The 23,422-nt window shown below is 50.6% G+C and overlaps 1 protein-coding gene across 1 annotated transcript in view; it reads right to left on the reverse strand.

Moving 5' to 3' along the window:
- LOC130380384 (lysine-specific demethylase RSBN1L-like) overlaps nt 1-20,933 on the reverse strand; it is a 34,233-nt gene extending 13,300 nt beyond the window's left edge. The window contains exons 1-5 of the mRNA XM_056587564.1: nt 18,529-20,933; nt 10,592-10,732; nt 4,141-4,292; nt 3,894-4,046; nt 3,233-3,391 (exon numbers count right to left, since the gene is read on the reverse strand). Of these exons, the coding sequence (XP_056443539.1) occupies nt 3,233-3,391; nt 3,894-4,046; nt 4,141-4,292; nt 10,592-10,732; nt 18,529-19,141 (1,218 nt within the window). The 5' untranslated portion in view covers nt 19,142-20,933. The remainder of the gene's footprint in view (nt 1-3,232; nt 3,392-3,893; nt 4,047-4,140; nt 4,293-10,591; nt 10,733-18,528) is intronic.
- Nucleotides 20,934-23,422: the final 2,489 nt, after the last annotated feature.

Consider the following 23,422-nt stretch of genomic DNA (forward strand, 5'->3'; position numbering starts at 1 on the left):
AATTAGAGACATCAAGAACCTACAGAACCGCTCTACAGAGAACCTACAGAACCGCTCTACAGAACCTACAGAACCGCTCTACAGAACCTACAGAACCGCTCCACAGAGAACCTACAGAACCGCTCTACAGTACCTACAGAACCGCTCTACAGAACCTACAGAACCGCTCTACAGAGAACCTACAGAACCGCTCTACAGAACCTACAGAACCGCTCTACAGAGAACCTACAGAACCGCTCTACAGAACCTACAGAACCGCTCTACAGAGAACCTACAGAACCGCTCTACAGAACCTACAGAACCGCTCTACAGAACCTACAGAACCGCTCTACAGAGAACCTACAGAACCGCTCTACAAAACCTACAGAACCGCTCTACAGAACCTACAGAACCGCTCCACAGAGAACCTACAGAACCGCTCTACAGACCGCTCACAGCCGATCTGCTCTCTATCCGATAAGGACCCAGTGGCTGCTTCGCTCCAGCCGCGAGCTCTACGATGATTTATTAAATCATAAAGTCATCAAGGGTTGACCATGGATGAGATCTAGCCGTAGCCTCATGGAGCCCTCCATTAGGATAGTCTGCTAACGATGGGACCGCTAGCTCTGTAGAACGCTGAACTACCCCGCGGCGTGTGAACCAATGGGTGATGACCGGGGGCAGCGGGGTGTTCAGCGCTCGTTAAACAGCTCTGCCCTGACCGGGGACGAGCTGACGTATTAAACTCTGCTCTGAGTCACCAGACTCTTCAAAAGAGGGGGAGACACCCTTTAACAGGGCCGTTCACGTCGCCTGTGTGTGTGTGTGTGTGTGTGGGTGTGCGTTTGTATATATCAAAAACGGATGAACGCACACACATCATTGTGCCGGGGCGAGCTCCAATCGAACGCTGGACGCCTGGAGGCTCAGCCTGCTAACCTTTACAGTCCTGGGGACGGTCGCTGGAGCTCTGCACAGACAGCTGCACTGTGTCCTCACACACACTGGGAGAATAATAGCTCCCTCTTAAGTGTTTGTGCGTGTGCATGTGTGTGTATTAGCATGGGGGCGCGTGAGCTTGTTCGCAAAAGACTCCGAATCTGAGAGTCGGACAAGCTGCTTCTTATCACATCATGTTTACAACAACTCAAGTATTAACAACCACTGAAACATGTTAACAACAACTGAAGCATGTTAACAACAGCTTAACAAATGGAACGACAACTGAAGCATGTTAATAACAACTAAAACATGTAACAACTAAAGCATGGTAACAACTAAAGCATGGTAACAACTAAAGCATGGTAACAACTAAAGCATGTTAACAACTAAAGCATGTTAACAACTAAAGCATGGTAACAACTAAAACATGTAACAACTAAAGCATGTTAACAACTAAAGCTTTTAACAACTAAAGCATGGTAACAACTAAAGCATGGTAACAACTAAAGCATGTTAACAACTAAAGCTTTTAACAACTAAAGCATGGTAACAACTAAAACATGTAACAACTAAAGCATGGTAACAACTAAAGCATGGTAACAACTAAAGCAGGGTAACAACTAAAGCATGGTAACAACTAAAGCTTTTAACAACTAAAGCATGGTAACAACTAAAGCATGGTAACAACTAAAGCAGGGTAACAACTAAAGCATGTTAACAACTAAAGCTTTTAACAACTAAAGCATGGTAACAACTAAAGCATGGTAACAACTAAAGCATGTTAACAACTAAAGCTTTTAACAACTAAAGCATGGTAACAACTAAAACATGTAACAACTAAAGCATGGTAACAACTAAAGCATGGTAACAACTAAAGCATGGTAACAACTAAAGCAGGGTAACAACTAAAGCATGGTAACAACTAAAGCAGGGTAACAACTAAAGCATGGTAACAACTAAAGCAGGGTAACAACTAAAGCATGGTAACAACTAAAGCTTTTAACAACTAAAGCATGGTAACAACTAAAGCATGTTAACAACTAAAGCTTTTAACAACTAAAGCATGGTAACAACTAAAACATGTAACAACTAAAGCATGGTAACAACTAAAGCAGGGTAACAACTAAAGCATGGTAACAACTAAAGCATGGTAACAACTAAAGCATGGTAACAACTAAAGCAGGGTAACAACTAAAGCATGGTAACAACTAAAGCTTTTAACAACTAAAGCATGTTAACAACTAAAGCATGGTAACAACTAAAGCAGGGTAACAACTAAAGCATGTTAACAACTAAAGCTTTTAACAACTAAAGCATGGTAACAACTAAAGCATGGTAACAACTAAAGCATGTTAACAACTAAAGCTTTTAACAACTAAAGCATGGTAACAACTAAAACATGTAACAACTAAAGCATGGTAACAACTAAAGCATGGTAACAACTAAAGCATGGTAACAACTAAAGCATGGTAACAACTAAAGCATGGTAACAACTAAAGCAGGGTAACAACTAAAGCAGGGTAACAACTAAAGCATGGTAACAACTAAAGCTTTTAACAACTAAAGCATGTTAACAACTAAAACATATTAACAACAACTTAAACATGTTCACAATTAACACATGTTCACAACAACTAGAAGATGTTCACAACCGCTTCACGAAGTGCACCACAACAACAGAATAGATGAATCCAAGCGGACCAATCACTTGGAGACGCTGTGGTGTATTTTCAGGGGTATCCGGACCGTGTGGTTCTAGTGAACTGCCCGTGGCCTGTCGTACATCCCCTGACCTTAAAGAACACCAAACCTCGGGCCGGATTCACTGAGCCCAATTCCACATTCAGCTCCCGTCCGCCTGCGAGCGTTTAGAACAAAGATGGAACAAAGAGGAAACCGAGATGGGCGCTTCTTCAGCTGAAGAATGCAGATCTCTGTTCAGACGGTGACGGAGTCTGGATTCAGGCGATGGCTTTTGTCCACATCGATTATTTAGCTTATCCAAAAATCACACAATTGCGCTCCTTTGTACATCTCCCTCCCGTGCAATACATTTACTTTACCAGTGCTATATTTCTCTAGTGTTTTCCAGAAGGAACACCCTGAATGGTGCTTTTCAGGTCAAGTTCCAAGGTCCAATGCTTCAAAAGAACCGAGAAATGAATGAATGAATAAATATTGTCCACAGTATCTAACCTGCTCAAGCAGTGGGCCAATTCTTTCCAAAGATGACTCTAAATCACTTCCTCAACCCCTTCCAGTCGATGTGTGTGTGTGTGTGCGTGCACGTGCGCGTGCGTGTTCCGACCTGGGAGTAGAAGTTGTCCATGGTGGTGGTCTCGATGTCCTTCTTGCCCAGTATCTCCATCTTCACTGGAGCCGACGGGAACTTGGAGGAGAAGTAGTCCAGGAAGTCCGGCAGGTAGCTGGCGGCCCCGTGGACGATCCCCATCACGTAGTGGGCCCCCTGGGGCCACACACACACACACACACACACACACACACACACACACACACACACACACACACACACACACACAGACACAGACACACAGACACACACACAGCGTTACCTGGGAGGAGGAGTCAGTTACCTGGGAGGAGGAGTCAGTTACCTGGGAGGAGGAGTCAGTTACCTGGGAGGAGGAGTCAGTTACCTGGGGGGAGGAGTCAGTTACCTGGGGGGAGGAGTCAGTTACCTAGGAGGAGGAGTCAGTTACCTGGGAGGAGGAGTCAGTTACCTGGGAGGAGGAGTCTGTTACCTGGGAGGAGTCAGTTACCTGGGAGGAGGAGTCAGTTACCTGGGAGGAGGAGTCAGTTACCTGGGAGGAGGAGTCAGTTACCTTGGGGGAGGAGTCAGTTACCTGGGAGGAGGAGTCAGTTACCTGGGGGGAGGAGTCAGTTACCTGGGAGGAGGAGTCAGTTACCTGGGAGGAGGAGTCAGTTACCTGGGGGGAGGAGTCAGTTACCTGGGAGGAGTCCTCGCTGAAGGCCAGCGTCACAAACTCCTGGGCGAACCTCTGGCGCTGGCCGGGGGACAGCGCCCCCAGCTGGCCGGCATGCGCGTGGGCCACCAGCGCCCCTCCGTTGGGCTGCTTCTCCACGTGGAAGTAGGGGGCGAACTCCAGGCCCCCCATCCCGGGGTGGGGGGCCCGCGGCAGGGGGGGGCTGGGGGGGGGGGCGCCGGCGAGGGAGGGGGGGGGGGGAGGGAGGGGCGGCGGGGGGGCCGGGCTGGCCCGCCGTCTGGCTGGAGCGGTGGTACATCTTCACCCGCCGGTGCTTCTCGCCCTCTCGGTGCTTCTTCTTCTTTTTCTTCTTCACCTTCTTCATCAGCAGCTCCTCCGAGTCCCTCGTCTTCGCCTTCTCCCCTGAAGGACGAAGAACAAAGAGGAGAGGGATAAACATTACAACGGCTGCACTGGGACGACAATTATTGTTTACCGTGTGAAAGGGTTACCAAATGTTCATAATATGAATAATTATATATATATCATTCTGTTAGCAAATGTTGAAATATAGCGTGCTTTGAATCGCATCCATTCATAGCTTCAAGCAGAGACCAAGAAGAAAGACCCCGGCTGGCTTCAGCATCAAAGCATCTGCGTGTGTGTGTGTGTGTGTGTGTGTGTGTGTGTGTGTGTGTGTGTGTGTGTGTGCTTGTGTGCGTGTGTGTGTGTGTGTGTGTGTGTGTGTGTGTGTGTGTGTGTGTGTGTGTGTGTGTGTGTGTGTGTGTGTGTGTTTGTGTGTGTGTGTGTGTGCGTACGCGCACGTGAGGCATCAGATGTGAAGAGTGCTGCCTCGGCACAACTCCACCAATGACGGCTGTCCCATTACACACACACACACACACACACACACACACACACACACACACACACACACACACACACACACACACACACACACACACACACACACACACACACACACACACACACACACACACACACACTCCCGGCCACGAGGGCTCTTTTATTAACGAGACACACTCTGTAATCTCTCGCTGCTTTCACAGATCTATGTTCGCCTCCTTCCCGCGGTCCTACTCTGGTTGAACCTCTCCTATCTGTTTGTCTGTCCGCCTCAGCCGCCAGCCGACAGCAGGGGGACAGACAGACCACCAACACACGCAGAGGAGAACCTATCAGAGGGAAGAGAGGGCGAACGGGCCACAGGGAAGGGACCAATGGGAGGGCGAACGGGCCACAGGGAAGGGACCAATGGGAGGGCGAACGTACGGGCCACAGGGAAGGGACCAATGGGAGGGCGAACGGGCCACAGTGAGTGACCAATGGGAAGGCGAACGGGCCACAGTGAGTGACCAATGGGAGGGCGAACGGGCCACAGGGAAGGGACCAATGGGAGGGCGAACGGGCCACAGGGAAGGGACCAATGGGAGGGCGAACGGGCCACAGGGAAGGGACCAATGGGAGGGCGAACGGGCCACAGGGAAGGGACCAATGGGAGGGCGAACGGGCCACAGGGAAGGGACCAATGGGAGGGCTGGGTCGCTGGTACAGTGAAGGGACCAATGGGAGGGCGCGGTCACTGGTACAGTGAGTGACCAATGGGAGGGAGGGCCCGGTCGCTGGTACAGTGAAGGGATCAATGGGAGGGCGCGGTCGCTGGTACAGTGAAGGGACCAATGGGAGGGCGCGGTCGCTGGTACAGTGAAGGACCAATGGGAGGGCTGGGTCGCTGGTACAGTGAAGGGACCAATGGGAGGGCCCGGTCGCTGGTACAGTGAAGGGACCAATGGGAGGGCGCGGTCGCTGGTATAGTGAAGGGACCAATGGGAGGGCCCGGTCGCTGGTACAGTGAAGGGACCAATGGGAGGGCCCGGTCGCTGGTACAGTGAAGGGACCAATGGGAGGGCTGGGTCGCTGGTACAGTGAAGGGACCAATGGGAGGGCGCGGTCGCTGGTACAGTGAAGGGACCAATGGGAGGGCCCGGTCGCTGGTACAGTGAAGGGACCAATGGGAGGGCGCGGTCGCTGGTACAGTGAAGGGACCAATGGGAGGGAGGGCGCGGTCGCTGGTACAGTGAAGGGACCAATGGGAGGGCGCGGTCGCTGGTACAGTGAAGGACCAATGGGAGGGCCCGGTCGCTGGTACAGCTCACAGGTCCCCTCTTATCTTCCGTTACTGAGGGAGGGGGGGGCCCTTGGTCGACTGCTTCAGTCTGGAGTCTGTGAATCAACAGAACCCGGGCGGGGGGGGGGCAGCATCCATCTCCCTGCTCAGACCAGACGGGGGGGGGGGGGGGGGGCAGCATCCATCTCCCTGCTCAGACCAGACGGGGGGGGGGCAGCATCCATCTCCCTGCTCAGACCAGACGGGGGGGGGGCAGCATCCATCTCCCTGCTCAGACCAGACGGGGGGGGGGGCAGCATCCATCTCCCTGCTCAGACCAGACGGGGGGGGGGGGGGGGGGGGGGGGGGGGCAGCATCCATCTCCCTGCTCAGACCAGACGGGGGGGGGCAGCATCCATCTCCCTGCTCAGACCAGACGGGGGGGGGGGGGGGGCAGCATCCATCTCCCTGCTCAGACCAGACGGGGGGGGGGGGGGGGGCAGCATCCATCTCCCTGCTCAGACCAGACGGGGGGGGGGGGGGGGCAGCATTCATCTCCCTGCTCAGACCAGACGGGGGGGGGGGGGGGGCAGCATCCATCTCCCTGCTCAGACCAGACGGGGGGGGGGGGGGGGGGGGGGGGGGGCAGTTGAAGGGCGGCTCTTCAGAAAGTCCTTCAAGGTTTCCCAAAGTGTAAACCCCAGGGTCCCCCAGGACACACACACACACACACACACACACACACACACACACACACACACACACACACACACACACACACACACACACACACACACACACACACACACACACACACACTCTTTGTTGTTTCTTCTTCTTCATGACTGTATGCTGTGTAATGAGTTCCAATAGCAGTTCTTTTATTTTCTCCTGGCTCTTTATCTCCTGCCATCCCTCCCGGACTCTAAGCATGGCCGCTCCTCGCTGCATCAATAAAGCCCCGGTTCAGTTTAAATCCACACAGTGCACTTCATTAAATGTCACACTTGTTTTGTTGTCTCTAAACCGGTTTCTCCCTTTGGGTGAGTCTTGCGGTCTGCCTTACTTTGTCTAAATAAATATTGCATGCAGCCTGTTCTCTTTGCCAAGGCTTCTATAAACAGCTCTCCGCACCACGGACACTACAACCCATTTCCTGTCGCTTGCTGTAAACGGGACAATGTTGTTCTGTCCCTTTCGGTAAACACTGCCGTTAAAACAGAACCTTCCTACAGAAGCAGACCATCTCCAGGCCTGAATGGACGCCAGCAGCGCTGTCACTCACAGCCATTCACTCACTCACTCACTCACACCAACGCCTTGTCTCTCCATTCAACACACATTGGAAACACTAGACTGAGCTGAGACTTCCTGCCGGCGGCAATACGCCGTTGTGTCGGCAAAGAGTCTAATAGCACTGCACACAATGCTAGAACGGAGCGTGTCTCTCACACACACACACACACACACACACACACACACACACACACACACACACACACACACACACACACACACACACACACACACACACACACACACACACACACACACACACACACACACACACACACACAGAAACAGTCTAACTATGTAGTCGTGGGGCCACCCACTGCTCTGCTCCAGCAGAACGCGAGGATCCACCTCATGTCAGAGATGTTAATTCCTTCGGGGGTTTGGTGGCGCTCTTTAGCGTGGCGCTCTTTAGCGTAGCGCCGTCCCAGTGATGCCCTGCCTGACCGCCAGCGGTGGAGCTAACAGAGGGCTGCTCTACTGCAGTGGAGCTAACAGAGGGCTGCTCTACTGCGGTGGAGCTAACAGAGGGCTGCTCTACTGCGGTGGAGCTAACAGAGGGCTGCTCTACTGCGGTGGAGCTAACAGAGAGCTGCTCTACTGCGGTGGAGCTAACAGAGGGCTGCTCTACAGCGGTGGAGCTAACAGAGGGCTGCTCTACTGCGGTGGAGCTAACAGAGGGCTGCTCTACTGCGGTGGAGCTAACAGAGGGCTGCTCTACTGCGGTGGAGCTAACAGAGGGCTGCTCTACTGCGGTGGAGCTAACAGAGAGCTGCTCTACTGCGGTGGAGCTAACAGAGGGCTGCTCTACTGCGGTGGAGCTAACAGAGGGCTGCTCTACTGCGGTGGAGCTAACAGAGGGCTGCTCTACTGCGGTGGAGCTAACAGAGGGCTGCTCTACTGCGGTGGAGCTAACAGAGGGCTGCTCTACTGCGGTGGAGCTAACAGAGGGCTGCTCTACAGCGGTGGAGCTAACAGAGAGCTGCTCTACTGCGGTGGAGCTAACAGAGGGCTGCTCTACAGCGGTGGAGCTAACAGAGAGCTGCTCTACTGCGGTGGAGCTAACAGAGGGCTGCTCTACTGCGGTGGAGCTAACAGAGGGCTGCTCTACTGCGGTGGAGCTAACAGAGGGCTGCTCTACTGCGGTGGAGCTAACAGAGGGCTGCTCTACTGCGGTGGAGCTAACAGAGGGCTGCTCTACTGCGGTGGAGCTAACAGAGGGCTGCTCTACTGCGGTGGAGCTAACAGAGGGCTGCTCTACTGCGGTGGAGCTAACAGAGGGCTGCTCTACTGCGGTGGAGCTAACAGAGGGCTGCTCTACTGCGGTGGAGCTAACAGAGGGCGGCTCTACTGCGGTGGAGCTAACAGAGGGCTGCTCTACTGCGGTGGAGCTAACAGAGGGCTGCTCTACTGCGGTGGAGCTAACAGAGGGCTGCTCTACTGCGGTGGAGCTAACAGAGAGCTGCTCTACTGCGGTGGAGCTAACAGAGGGCTGCTCTACTGCGGTGGAGCTAACAGAGGGCTGCTCTACTGCGGTGGAGCTAACAGAGGGCTGCTCTACTGCGGTGGAGCTAACAGAGGGCTGCTCTACTGCAGCCGCCCGGCAACAGCTGGTGGGTATTAAAGGGGTCACACGGCCCTCGGCTCACCGATTGGCCGACCGCCCGTACTGAAGGTGTCCTGGGTTCCATTGGAGAGTTGTAAAGAGAGAGCAGTAAAGAGCGAAATAAAGCAACAACAATTAAAAACACTTCCCCGCTCTGGTCCCTCCCTGCGCACGCCTCTCCACCAATGAGACGTGTTGACCAATCAGGGAAACAGATTGGTCTTACATCTAGATCGTCCCATACAGGCACAGTCAACTTCAAACAGACTCCTCACAGCACATTTCACTAACATCAGACATACGGTCTTGGCCTTTCTTATAAATGATACTGAAATGTTAGCTACAGCTCCTTTAACCATAGACAGAAGTTGAATTAGTTTACCTACAATTAAGTACCTGGTGATAAGCTCATCTTTCCTCTGCTGTGTTTTGCCGACATAAGGATTGATTCCTAGTAAAGGTTATGACCGGAGGTCAGTAACTCCCAGGCACTCTCCTTGGCAGCAGATTAATATTTGTGTCCAGTGGGGGGCAGAGCAGTAGTAGCAAATGATGACAGATATATAATGGTGTGAGCTGATTACATTGCCTTCTCTATATTTCATTCTCACAGAAGGTGCATAACCTGGTGTTCATTAATAGCCCAGTCTACACAAGGCACCGACTCAATTGCAGAAAAACAATATCTTGACCTGAATATATAATTGTAATATTAATAATTAAAGCAGTATTCTGTTCTGTTTAAAGAATTTGTTACACAAAGTACATTATTCAAAAATGTGGTGTTCAGTTATAGTATTCAATGTTGGGTCAATATCCAACAATCCATCTGGTGTCTCCATTGATATTTGATTGATTATTGATTATGGAACGACACTAGGGGTGCAACGGATCACAAAGCTCACGGTTCGGATCGGGTCACGGTTTTTGAGTCACGGGTCGGATCATTTTCGGATCAACAACAACAATAAAGATAACAAGACAAATGTGACTTTAAATAAAATCTTCAACTGTGTAAAAACAAAATAAAGTGAAAAATTAGGAAATAATCCTGCTTCCTTTAAGCATGGTCAATATTTAAAAAAAACTGCAATCTGAGGCATTATTCCTTCTTCTTTTTAACATGGATAGGATAGTAAATAATCCCTAACCCTGGATTTACAATTCAGGATGTCTGCATTGCCTGTTGAGAGTTTAGAGTCTACACTCTCCCAAGGCAATGCAGACATCCTTATCTTCTTTTTTTTAGTTTGGTAGCGAAATACAGTTTCTGTGGTGTTTTATTTGGCATTTTGTAAATCCATTGATTTTTGTTGGGAGACTCATTGCTCAAAGCTCATTGCAAGGGGGGTTAGTTGTAGTCTTTTCGCTCGGTTCTAGCCCTACTGTTGATACGGCCAACCGAGCGAAAAGACTACAACCAAACCTAAAGACGTCCGGTTCCGGTTCCGGTTTACGTTTCCATGGGATTTACGGAACGCAAAATAAAACACAACAGAAACTGTATTTCGCTACGATACTGGATGATGTTGTTAATACCGGAATTGTCCTTTAAACATGCGCTGATCACGTCAACGCACAACTTCTTTTTTTTAATCAGCCGATCCACGGATCACTTGCGTCCCGAACCATGATGGTTGATCCGTACGGATCACGGGAAACCCGTGAACCGTTGCACCACTAAACGACGCTGACCTTTGAGTGGCTGCTTGACCTCTCCGTTCTCCCTCTTGATCTCATTCATGACTTTGTGTTTCCTCTTCTCCTTCTCTCCCTCCTTGACCTTCTCCCGCTCCTCGTGGCCTCTCTCCTTCGCCTTCTCCTTGGCAGAGGGCTCTGGGTGGGAAGAAACAACAGTGAATCAACCTGACGTGACGCGCACACACACACACACACACACACACACACACACACACACACACTTATCCCCTGCCTTAGCTCACCTTTGTACCTCCCCACCAATCAAAGATCACCGATACAAAGAAGATAACCTCGTATTTCCCCCCACAAATGTCAGATCACTCAGTCTGGATAAATGTTCTTGCACACACAAAGCACGTTGTACATCATCGTGTGTGTCTGTGAGTGTGTCCGTGTGTGTGTCTGTCTGTTTGTGTCTGTTTGTGTTTGTGTCTGTGTGTGCGTGTGTGTGTCTGTCTGTGTGTGCGTGCTTGCGTGCACATAACCACATTTCCCCCAACCCTTCCAGACGGTTTCCACTCGAACACACGCTTCACCAGAGGATTCCTCATTAATCCCACCCTACCTACCCCCTCCTCTCCACACCAGCAGCCCCCCTCCTCCAGTAGAGGACAGTGAGCTGCGACCCGTCTGGGATCGCTAATGCCGCTTTTCCACTGCATGGTACCAGCTCGACACGACTCGACTCGACTCGACTCAGCTCGCCTTTTTTGCGTTTCCACCACGAAAACATGGTATCTGGTACCTGAAGTGGCTGCTTTTTCTAGTACCGCCTCGCTCTAGGTTCCAAGCGGCTGAGCCGATGCTAAAAGGTGACGTCGGCAGACGGCCGGCCACTGATTGGCCAGAGAGTGTGACGAAGTCACGAGAGCGACATGGCAACCATGCTGGTAACAGCCAAAGCAGCGCCGCAGCCAACATATTCCACTTCTTCAACATGCCAGCTAATAATACGAACACGAATACCATCGCATCGATGTTCTCCATTGTTGTTATGTGGGTTCTGTCCATGTGTGGGTTACGTAGGTGTTGTTTGCGTCACGTACAAAAATACGTCACGGCCCTTTCGCGCAGCCGACCCCGCCCACGTCCAGGAGGTACTATTTGCGGTGGAAAAGGACCCGCGCTGCTACCGTGTCGAGTTGTGTCGAGTCGTGTCGTGTCGAGTCGAGCTACATGTGCGGTGGAAAAGCGGCATTAGAGTCTCGTCTGCTCTTCACCGACTTCTCTCTCCCCGTTATCTAGACAGCAGCGCTGGATGGAATAACCTTATCAGAGAGTGAGAGCCACGGGAATACCTTTGGGTTTGGCTCTATGTCTTTATTGCAAGGGCACACACTACACACACAAGGGCACACACTACGCACACTAAGGCACACAAGGCACACACTACACACACTAAGGCACTACACGTCTGTCAGATCGTTTGTTTAATCATAAACACGTCTCGGTAAAGGTGTCAGGAAAAGAGATGGAAGGCTTTGATCAGCCACACACACACACACACACACACTTCAGTAGACTAGACGCCGCTCTGGTCGTGGAGTTCTGTCTAACAGACACGGCCGGGACATAACCACTTTGAAGTCGGTGAAATGCTCCTTGTGTCTTCCTGGCTCGTGGTTTGGGCCTCAGAACATCTGACCGCTAACTGACCAGAACACGGCCGTTAAAACACAGCACATTTAACATAATTGCCTTCTTTCGCCGTGATGGGCTTTAATGAGCCTCCCTCCGCGTGTTATTTTCACCGACAGAGCGGTCAAGGTGACGACCGGCAATATCCGGCGGGAGGAGGCAAGATAATGTGCAGCCGAGTGTCAAACACAGAGAGGACTCACAGGCACACATAGCACCACCGCTCAGCGAATCACAACGCTGGCTCCTCTCCAGCTGAGCAGAGGAACAATAACCTGGATCATCCACAGGCTTTGACTTAACTCGAGGAATTCAGCTCCTTAAATGCCCGTTTGTACACACACTGAGAACGCTGTGCGTGGCTGTCACTCCTCCTTTTGTTTGGTGAATCGGTTCGCTCTTTCTCTTGTCTTGGAACGCGGCGAGAGAGACGTGTTGAAGGGAGGCCATGTTGGGCTTCTTCTGATCGGCGTGTCTCCAGGGGGGAGGGATAACGGGTCGGGACCGAAGGAGGAACGCTTTGAAAGGGCGCAGGCTTAGAGGGAAAGGAGAGGACCACTAGGGGGTACGGAACAATGGACTCTTCTTACCGGCCCTGAATCAAAGAGAGTACTTTTTGATCAATACGTTCTTTTTATTCCGACAAGAAAATCTGTATTTCTGGTTTGCAAGTTCAGGACTAGTATGATATAATCAGCTTTCAAAACAATAGTCAAAATCTACGTTTCATGGAAACGCCAAGGCTATCTATTGGAAGTAGGGCTAACGTCGGCCAGTTGGCCGATGGTGAGTACAGTTGTAATTACAGCCTGTTCTCTCAGCTTGAATCAGAAGCCATGTTAGAAAGTGACTGTAGAGCACCTCTCAGGCCCAGATGGGCCGGGCTCACAGACGGGCCCTGGTACAGCATCCGACCAGGGTCGGTCGCTGTAGCACGGCGCAGCACAGCGGGCGAAAAACTATCTGCGCTGGGAAAATAACAACATTAAAAATAACCAAAATGACCGAATAGTCGCTTGGAAATCCACCCGAGCAAACCTGAAATGAGGCGAGTCAGAACTCTGAGGTTATTCTAACGTTCGGATACCAGGCTGATGCAACGGGGGGAGTCTGGGGGTTCAGAGAGTGGCTGGAGAACCCCCGGCTCATCGGACGGTTCACTAGGTCACCAGGGCCCCCTAACGATGGGGTCACCAGGGCCCCCCAACGATGGGGTCACCAGGGCCTGCCCACATGCTGCCATCTGGGAGCAGGGTCGACATTAGAACAACAACAACAACAACAACAACAACAACTTGTGGTCCGGAGGCCCCAAGATGGCTGCTGGGACTTCCTTTATGAAACTTTACAGATCACATGATTGAAACTCTCCTCTACGGGAAATACCCAACGATCAACGTCTTAAGTTGGGGCATGCTAAAGAAACAAATCATACAGTTAAAAATGTCAAAGAAAAGACAAAGGCTGTAGAAGACTGAATTTCAGGAGGTTAATCTGAGTCATTATCACCAAGCAACAAGAATGAGTGGGTTCTAAAGAGTGCATTGAAGGAGAAGGAGGGTTCTGGTGGGTTATTGTGGTGTGTTGCTGCGGTCCTCGTGCTCCACTGAACCCAGCAGGACGCTCCCACTGCTGGCCGGTCAAAGGACCGGGGAGGAGCCAGAGGAAGGTGCTGTTAAACCACAGCATCTCCCCAGCAAAACCTCCCACCTCCAATTAACCAAGTTCAAGCGGGAGATTCTAGTCCACGCTGCTTTGGTGGTGGCCTCTGGGAGTGGTTTCTATATAGTTAAAGATACCAGGCTACACACAACTATAGCTAGGCCTACTACTGGGAAGAGAGAAAGATATTTATAATAAATATGATGAACGAGAGAGAGGGAGAAGGAGAGAGAGGCACAGAGAGAGAGAGAAGGAGAGGGGGAGGAGAGAGACACAGAGAGAGACACAGAGAGGGGGAGAAGGAGAGGGAGACACAGAGAGAGGGAGAAGGAGAGAGAGACACAGAGAGAGGGAGAAGGAGAGAGACACAGAGAGAGGGAGAAGGAGAGAGACACAGAGAGAGGGAGAAGGAGAGAGACACAGAGAGAGACACAGAGATTGGGAGAAGGAGAGAGACACAGAGAGAGACACAGAGAGACACACAGAGAGAGACACAGAGAGGGGGAGAAGGAGAGGGGGAGAAGGAGAGGGGGAGAAGGAGAGAGACACAGAGAGAGGGAGAAGGAGAGAGAGACACAGAGAGGGGGAGAAGGAGAGAGAGACACAGAGAGAGGGACACAGAGAGAGGGAGAAGGAGAGAGAGACACAGAGAGAGACACAGAGAGAGGGAGAAGGAGAGAGAGACACAGAGAGAGACACAGAGAGAGGGAGAAGGAGAGGGGGAGAAGGAGAGAGACACAGAGAGAGGGAGACTCCCGCGGCCAGGGCACCATGGGCACCATGGGCACCATGGGCACCATGGTGCCCGTGGTGCCCTGGCCATGGCCAGGCTTTTCTAATTCGCTCGTTTATGCGTCTATTTTCTTTCATTTGCTAATGCAGGCAATCGAGGTAGAAGAACATTTTCACGCTCAGCAAGCATATGCGACTCCAAGTGACCTAGCGTATTTCAAACGGAACAAGATTAAACAGTTTCTCGTGAATGACACCTTTAAAAAACCAATGTAACCTTTCAAAAACAGAGTGAACTATATTTCAGTTTTGTGAGGTTTGGAAGTTAGGTAGGCTAAAACATGATATTATTTTGGAACTCACTCACTCAGATAATGCCCCAAGAGTGTTATAAATGTTATACATGCTGCTTATATGTAAAAATAAAAGGCTTTTTGAATGCCATTTTTAATTCAAGGTAAGGCATTTTAATGAAAAAAAATCTTTTTTTTTTCTTCTTTTCATCTTTTGTGAAATGTTATTTTTTCTTTCTGTAACAATCGCCTCTCTCGAACTTGTCCACTGGCTTTTGCGGAATACATTTGTAACAGTGTGATCAATACAGATGACATTTACACCTGTGTGACGGAACACAACTTTTACAAACCTCTCAGCGGCTAAGGTCAGAACGGGGAGGGGGTGGGGGGGGGGGGGGGGGGGGGGTTGTGTTAAAGGTTATCCGAACCAACGGGATAGTTTCTCGCCGTTCAGACACAACTCGGCCCTTTGTCTGAGTTCAGTTCCCACGAGTGCCACTGCCCATCAGCATCGCGTGCTTCAGACTCATATCAATATTGAATCGCTACACTAACGTGGCGCCAGGAGGGCTTATCACGTTTAGACGATCTTATCAACGCCTCACCACGATAATGAGGTTATACACATCTGACTCAAAACCAGATTGACACAAAGTAGAAAATGAAAAGCTAGCAGCTGGCCGGCTGCAGGGCAGAACACAAAGTCAGAATTTATTGATCCAATAATAACACGCAACAATGCACTAATTAGTTCACATTAAGCGGTTTCATGGTCTGCTGATTCCAGACATCAAATCCACCATAATGGAGGGCTTCTACCAAAGGACGAGACTCCATATCATCACCACAGTTCACCCTCCACTGGTCCCAGACTTACTGAGTGCACATGTGTGTACCGCGTTGACCTTTACCCTCCCTGAAACCAAAGGGCTCAATCCCAGGGACCACCAGACCCTGACTCGACCCTACAATATGAAAGGATTCGCCACGCAAAGGTAAATCTGTCTTTAATCGATGCCTCAACCCGCTGCTACGCTAACAACTCTCACAGTACACCTGGAGCGGTCACACAGTACACCTGTAGCGGTCACACAGTACACCTGTAGCGACCCGGTCACAGTACACCTGTAGCGGTCACAGTACACCTGTAGCGGTCACAGTACACCTGTAGCGGTCACAGTACACCTGTAGTGGTCACAGTACACCCATAGCGGTCTCTCAGTACACCTGTAGCGGTCACACAGTACACCTGTAGCGACCCGGTCACAGTACACCCGTAGCGGTCTCTCAGTACACCTGTAGCGGTCACAGTACACCTGTAGCGGTCACAGTACACCTGTAGCGGTCACACAGTACACCTGTAGCAGTCACAGTACACCTGTAGCGGTCACACAGTACACCTGTAGCGGTCACACAGTACACCTGTAGCGGTCACAGTACACCTGTAGCAGTCACAGTACACCTGTAGCGGTCACACAGTACACCTGTAGTGGTCACAGTACACCTGTAGCGGTCACACAGTACACCTGTAGCGGTCACACAGTACACCTGTAGCGGTCACAGTACACCTGTAGCGGTCACACAGTACACCTGTAGCGGTCACACAGTACACCTGTAGCGGTCACACAGTACACCTGTAGCGGTCACACAGTACACCTGTAGCAGTCACAGTACACCTGTAGCGGTCACACAGTACACCTGTAGCGGTCACACAGTACACCTGTAGCGGTCACAGTACACCTGTAGCAGTCACAGTACACCTGTAGCGGTCACAGTACACCTGTAGCGACCCGGTTCCATTACCCCCACTGGCTGACTGACTGTAAGGTAAACAGCCGCCCAGATTTCCTGCCTGTCACTCCACCAGGCCTTCTTGGGTCGGCCCACTGTTGGTTTCTTTCCATCTGAATATGTTGGAACATTGCTGCTCCTCATTGTTATTCCTGGTGTTCCCTGTGTTTTAGTACCCGTCATGTACACCGTTCGCCTCCTAATTATGTAACGTTTCTGGTATCTTCCTGTCTGGGTGAGGCTCTATGCTTGGAAAGTAAAATAAACACAGCTATTATTAGGATCTATGGTGTAATATTTTATATTTTCAGTGTCCATCCAATCCATGTCGTGACCTCTCAAAACTAGCCAAGTGGAAAAGAGAAACTCTGACTGAGAAACTCTGACACACACACACACACACACACACACACACACACACACACACACACACACACACACACACACACACACACACACACACACACACACACACACACACACAGCTGTCAGAGACCAGCTCTGAAAACTAAGCAGGGATTAACAGTATGAATGCAAAGACACACATTTCCAGACAAAACGACCCTAGCTACTCAAGTGTGATAAAGAGGGTGATGTATGTCAACATCACACCAGTATGTTGACATGCATCGCAAGCTTTTGATCAATCTTAAAATAATTACATTATAAATTTAGATAAATCCTTTACCATGGCATTTATTAATATATATAGAAATATGTATAAATTAAATAATTTAATTAATTAATATTGGAAAACGAACAAATTAAGCTCATGAGCAGGAATTGTTATGGAACAGGTTAAAATATTGCATTGTATAATGTATACAAGAAATAATAGGCTATGTATCGTAACTGTTACGTAAAAGTTGGTCATTAGACATTAAGTAACAAAGCACGGCGAGGGATCAAAGATCAAAAATACCACCGCTGCGTGGTTTGCGTTTTGTAATGTAGGTTAGCGGTTATAGCGCGTGAACACAACGTTTCCCTCCTCATAGCTGAGGCTACGGAGGGGGCGTGGCGCTGCCGTTTTCCTCCTCATACTGAGGGTAGGAGGGGGCGTGGCGCTGAGGGTAGAAGGGGGCTTGGCTCTGCCGTTAGGAGGGGGCGTGGCGCTGCTGTACCCAAACAACACTTGCCCTATAATGGCGGGCGGCTGTCATATTGTTATGACAACAACGTTCCTTCTAACGTTTGGACTCCATCCGATTAAAAGGCGCATTGATATTTGCTTTAGGGGGATTGATCAATTAGCTATTAATATGAACATACCGCCCAACACACCAAAAATAACTACGTTATATGTCCGTATTGCCTGGACGCATGAAGCGATACATATAACCAAGGGGGTTGTTATTAACGCGTAACGCAAATGTGTGTTAGGGGAGCACGAAGAACAGCTGGTTACGATGCAACGAACACAGCCCGCGGGTTCACGACAGGGTGACCATTTGTACCCAGGTGGCCATAACCGAACAAGTAAACGTGTTACTTGACGAAAAATAAAAACTTAACGCACTATGAAATGGTTATAGTGCGGTGTTTCACCTAAAGCCTGAACGGGTCCTCTGTCACATGCCGACCGCCCAGCGGACCTCTGAGAGGCCACACTGTCCTCCAGACACTAACCAGACACTCGCACGCCGGACCACATGTGACTGTCCACGGGTCCCCGGAGCTGAGTGCGGAGGCTGTAAGCGGTTTACTGAGAAAAAAAAACTAAACTTTCGATCAATGCCTTCGCACCCAAAGTTAATTGCTTTGGCGCGTAAAAGCGCACAGCCCCAGGATAATGTGATTAATTAGGCCTACCTTTTGGGGGAATAGACACCTCTCCGTTCCCTCGCTTCATTGGAGAGACCTGACTGTATCCGCTGATGTTATTGTTCTGATTTTTCCCCGATCCAGGGGTCAGTAGTTTATTCCTTTTCCTCGCCTCTCCGTCTCCGTGGCATTCTTTCCCCGTCTCCTTCTCTCGGTGTTTATCTTTAGTGGGTTTTTTGGTTTTAGTCGGAGTCGCTTTGTGGAGCAGGAAATCCCTCTGCTTGAAGACTTTGCCAGCGTTACTAGAAGGCTGTGCTCCTCCAGCCGACAGCGGTGATGAGAGGTCGCTGCTCGCCGCGGGCGGGCTCCACAGACCCGGCCTGGCATCGCTCTGCTTCGGGGCCGGCGGGAGCTTCTCTTCCGCGGTGCCGCCGCCTCCCACCACTCCGTCTCTGGTGACTTTCTTCGCTTTCGCGCTCCTCTCCTCGCCTCGGACCTTCTTGGGCGGTGGCGGGTGGATTTCCCGGGAAGACTTGGGGCGGTTGTCCGAGGCTCCTTTGGTGTGGTTCGGCTTGACGAGCGCGCTTTTCGCGGAGGCAACTTCTGTGGTCGCGGCTGCGGCGGTGCCAGCGATGTGAACCGAGCCCAGCGAGGCAGCCATCTTGAGCCTTCTGTCTATTTACTCTCTTCCCCCAACGGCCACCGCTGCCGTTTGTGCGCGAGGCAAACAGGCAGAGGCGGGACAGGAGCTTGATTGACAGGCAGGAGAAGCACAACTAGAGGCGGGATTTACTAACGTAATGTTCGGCAGGTTGTAGAGCAGGATCATCGTAGCCAGACTATGTCGCAGTGTAATGAATAGTATATCATGAGAGCATTATGCAGAATGCGAGATCACTATAAGCTATTTCTAAGATAAAAAATATTTACATTCACCGTTGCATATGCACATTATTATTAGACATAAGCATATTGACATTTGCTTATGTCTGTATAATGTTATTATAGTTAATATTATATTTATGTAAGATAAATACATTTGTATGTTAGTTTTATTTTTGACATCATTTAGGAATGTTTGTTTAAGGAGTATTGAGTCATCATACATATGACATGTAAGGTGTATATTGTGACTGAGTACACAGAATTCCTACAAGGCATTCTGTAAATGACTTACAAAAAAAAGAAAAAGAAATCACAGCCACCTTGCAAAGCGTGCTATCACTGGAAGACTTTTAGATAAAGTGCAACATGAGCCTTCCAACTCCATTCAAGAAGTTAACTGGAATTAAAAAAAGACCAATTGAACTCAGTTACCCATATTAATTAATATACAAATTAAAACTGATATAGGATATTGTAAACCACTATCCAGCCAGAATCATGACTAAACTCAAGAGCAGCTACAACATTGACATTGTGCGTGCGTGCGTTTGTGTCCCAACAGGTGTTGGTTGGTCTTGTAGTAAACAATAAAATATTAGTATTTAAGGTCGAAAGTAAAAACCATTGGATCAAAGGTCAAAAGTACGGCCTTTGGATTTGAATAAAAACAAATACAAACCAGCTTCCTTGGTGCCACCCTTTCCGCCGTCAAGACACTAAATAAATAGTTATATCTTGTCGTTTGGCAGTGGCCTCAACAGATAAACGTCCCTACTCTTGTGTACGGTATTCATGTCATACATATTCAGGGTATTCAGCTTGAATATTCAACAGAATAAGCAAAAATAAAAAGTAACACGATTTTTTTTGTACTCATCATTGTTCATTTTACTGATTGATTTCTGCAACATACATACAAACACGTTGGCTGTATGAGTGTGTGTGTGTGTGTGTGTGTGTGTGTGTGTGTGTGTGTGTGTGTGTGTGTGTGTGTGTGTGTGTGTGTGTGTGTGTGTGTGTGTGTGTGTGTGTGTGTGTAAAAAGAATGAGGAGAAGCCGGGGCTGATGGAGAGTCCCGCAGGAGGCTATGAGAAGCAGCAGCGAATCAGATCACTCACACTCATGCCAATCATAAACATGATTGGAGGAATAAGGGAGGGAGGGCGGGCTCTCTCTCTTAAAGGCACAGGCGGACCGTTTCCTAAGGACAAGAGTAGTGAAGAGAGGGCAAGAGGAAGCAGGAGAGGGCAACATATCGATGCACAGAAACCAACGGGGGGCTGATAACCACAACGGTTAGATAAATAAAGCAGAAGAACGGCTTTGATTGAAGACAGATTAATTTTGAACCACAGAGCCCTAGGGCTGGTGTCCGGTTCTAACTCCCAGATGCAGGAACCGGTTCTCCAGAGTTGGTGTGTCTCCACTCTGGTAACCCGAGGTGACCGACCGATAAAACAACAAAACAAAAAGCGGAATGACGACCGAAGTGGAAGAGGAGAGTGAGTCTCCGCAGGGTGACGGCGATGCTGTTGGCAGGGAGACGAGGGGGTGAGGGGTAATGCACGCCTAGGGGTCGGGGAGAAGTGGCGGTGGGGGGGGTGAGGGGTAATGCACGCCTAGGGGTCGGGGAGAAGTGGCGGTGGGGGGGGGTGAGGGGTAATGCACGCCTAGGGGTCGGGGAGAAGTGGCGGTGGGGGGGGTGAGGGGTAATGCACGCCTAGGGGCCGGGGAGAAGTGGCGGTGGGGGGGTGAGGGGTAATGCACGCCTAGGGGTCGGGGAGAAGTGGCGGTGGGGGGGGTGAGGGGTAATGCACGCCTAGGGGTCGGGGAGAAGTGGCGGTGGGGGGGGTGAGGGGTAATGCACGCCTAGGGGTCGGGGAGAAGTGGCGGTGGGGGGGGTGAGGGGTAATGCACGCCTAGGGGTCGGGGAGAAGTGGCGGTGGGGGGGTGAGGGGTAATGCACGCCTAGGGGTCGGGGAGAAGTGGCGGTGGGGGGGGTGAGGGGTAATGCACGCCTAGGGGTCGGGGAGAAGTGGCGGTGGGGGGGGTGAGGGGTAATGCACGCCTAGGGGTCGGGGAGAAGTGGCGGTGGGGGGGGTGAGGGGTAATGCACGCCTAGGGGTCGGGGAGAAGTGGCGGTGGGGGGGTGAGGGGTAATGCACGCCTAGGGGTCGGGGAGAAGTGGCGGTGGGGGGGTGAGGGGTAATGCACGCCTAGGGGTCGGGGAGAAGTGGCGGTGGGGGGGGTGAGGGGTAATGCACGCCTAGGGGTCGGGGAGAAGTGGAGGGTGGGGGGGTGAGGGGTAATGCACGCCTAGGGGTCGGGGAGAAGTGGAGGTCTGGCGGGTGCACAGTGTGACAACCAACAACATACAAAAATAACCTTTAAAATACCATTTACAAAAAAAGAAAAGACAAACTATTATTATTATTACAATCTTATTCAGAGCGGTATGCGTTGGTAGGGCCGGCGGCTAGCTGGGGCTTCGCACGCCGGCCAATCATAAAGAGGGACTCGCCGATCTGTTCTGCATATCATTCAAACACATAAGGGGGGGGGGGGGGGGGGGGGGGGGGGGGGTGGGGGGGGGGGGAAACGATAAAAGACAAAATAACCCTGAAATATTTGCCAGGAGCAAAACAACCAAAGGAAAGAGGAGCACATTTACAGTTTTAACGGGAGGGAAAAGTATCATCATCATCATCATCTTCGTCATCATGCACAGATATCTTACATCTTCTGTTAATAAGAATATTCAAGAGATATCAAAAGAGAACAAAATCTGAAATATTATATACCTAAGTAGTCCTGTACATTTTATTTCAATATATAAAACAATGCATATATATATATAAATATGTATATATATAAATGTATATATACACACACACATATATATATATAGTTATTTAGCTGTAGAGTGACAAGCAAACAAAACTCAGTAAAACCAGAGGGGGGGGGGTCCATATAATCACCGTTATGTTGAATACGGCCAGAAGCAGCTGAAACGAGGCGGACAGAAGAGATCAGATCATACCTCACTCAGTCCATCCCAACGGAGTGAGGAACATCTGCAGCCATGCTCTGAGAGGTTGTCATGGGGACACATGGGGGTCCTGAAACCCCCCCTCTCTCTCTCTCTCTCTCTCTCTCTCTCTCTCCCTCTCTCCCCCTCTCTCCCCCTCTCTCTCTCTCTCTCTCCCTCTCCCTACCTCTCTCTCTCTCTCTCTCTCTCTCTCTCTCTCTCTCTCTCAGGCCGCTACTTCTAGGGCTAGGGCTGAGCGGATCATTGTTTGAATGGGGGGGGGGGGGGGGGGGGACTGGTCCAACAGACAGTAGTAAAAGTGAGGGGTTCATGGCAGAGTGGGGTGATTTTTCTTCTTTCTTTTTTACCAAGTACGTTTCACAAATCATCGTGTTGAATGAACTGTCACTACTTGTGTTTTGTCCAGATCGTGATAGGAAGCCTTCGTATCCAGTAAGTGCACAGATTCACTCAAAGCAACATGGCGGGAATCGTAACGTCAAACCGACAAACTGAAACGTCACCAAATCACTTCGGCCGACGGCTCGATGAGACCGAAGCGCAGCGCTAGGTTGAGCTGCAAGGAACAAACGTCCAACAAAACCCACCCTGGATGAAACTCTAAACATGACCAGGCCCTGCGTCCAGCGAGCACATCACGGGCTCTGGGGGCAGATCCTCGAGGCCAGCCGCTGACACAGACCGCCCTACACACAGGAGCAGAGGGCCAGACCGCCCTACACACAGGAGCAGAGGGCCAGACCGCCCTACACACAGGAGCAGAGGGCCAGACCGCCCTACACACAGGAGCAGAGGGCCAGACCGCCCTACACACAGGAGCAGAGGGCCAGACCGCCCTACACACAGTAGCAGAGGGCCAGACCGCCCTACACACAGGAGCAGAGGGCCAGACCGCCCTACACACAGGAGCAGAGGGCCAGACCGCCCTACACACAGGAGCAGAGGGCCAGACCGCCCTACACACAGGAGCAGAGGGCCAGACCGTCCTACACACAGGAGCAGAGGGCC

This window comes from Gadus chalcogrammus, chromosome 4 (genome assembly GCF_026213295.1).
Source record: "Gadus chalcogrammus isolate NIFS_2021 chromosome 4, NIFS_Gcha_1.0, whole genome shotgun sequence".
Lineage (NCBI taxonomy): Eukaryota > Metazoa > Chordata > Actinopteri > Gadiformes > Gadidae > Gadus > Gadus chalcogrammus.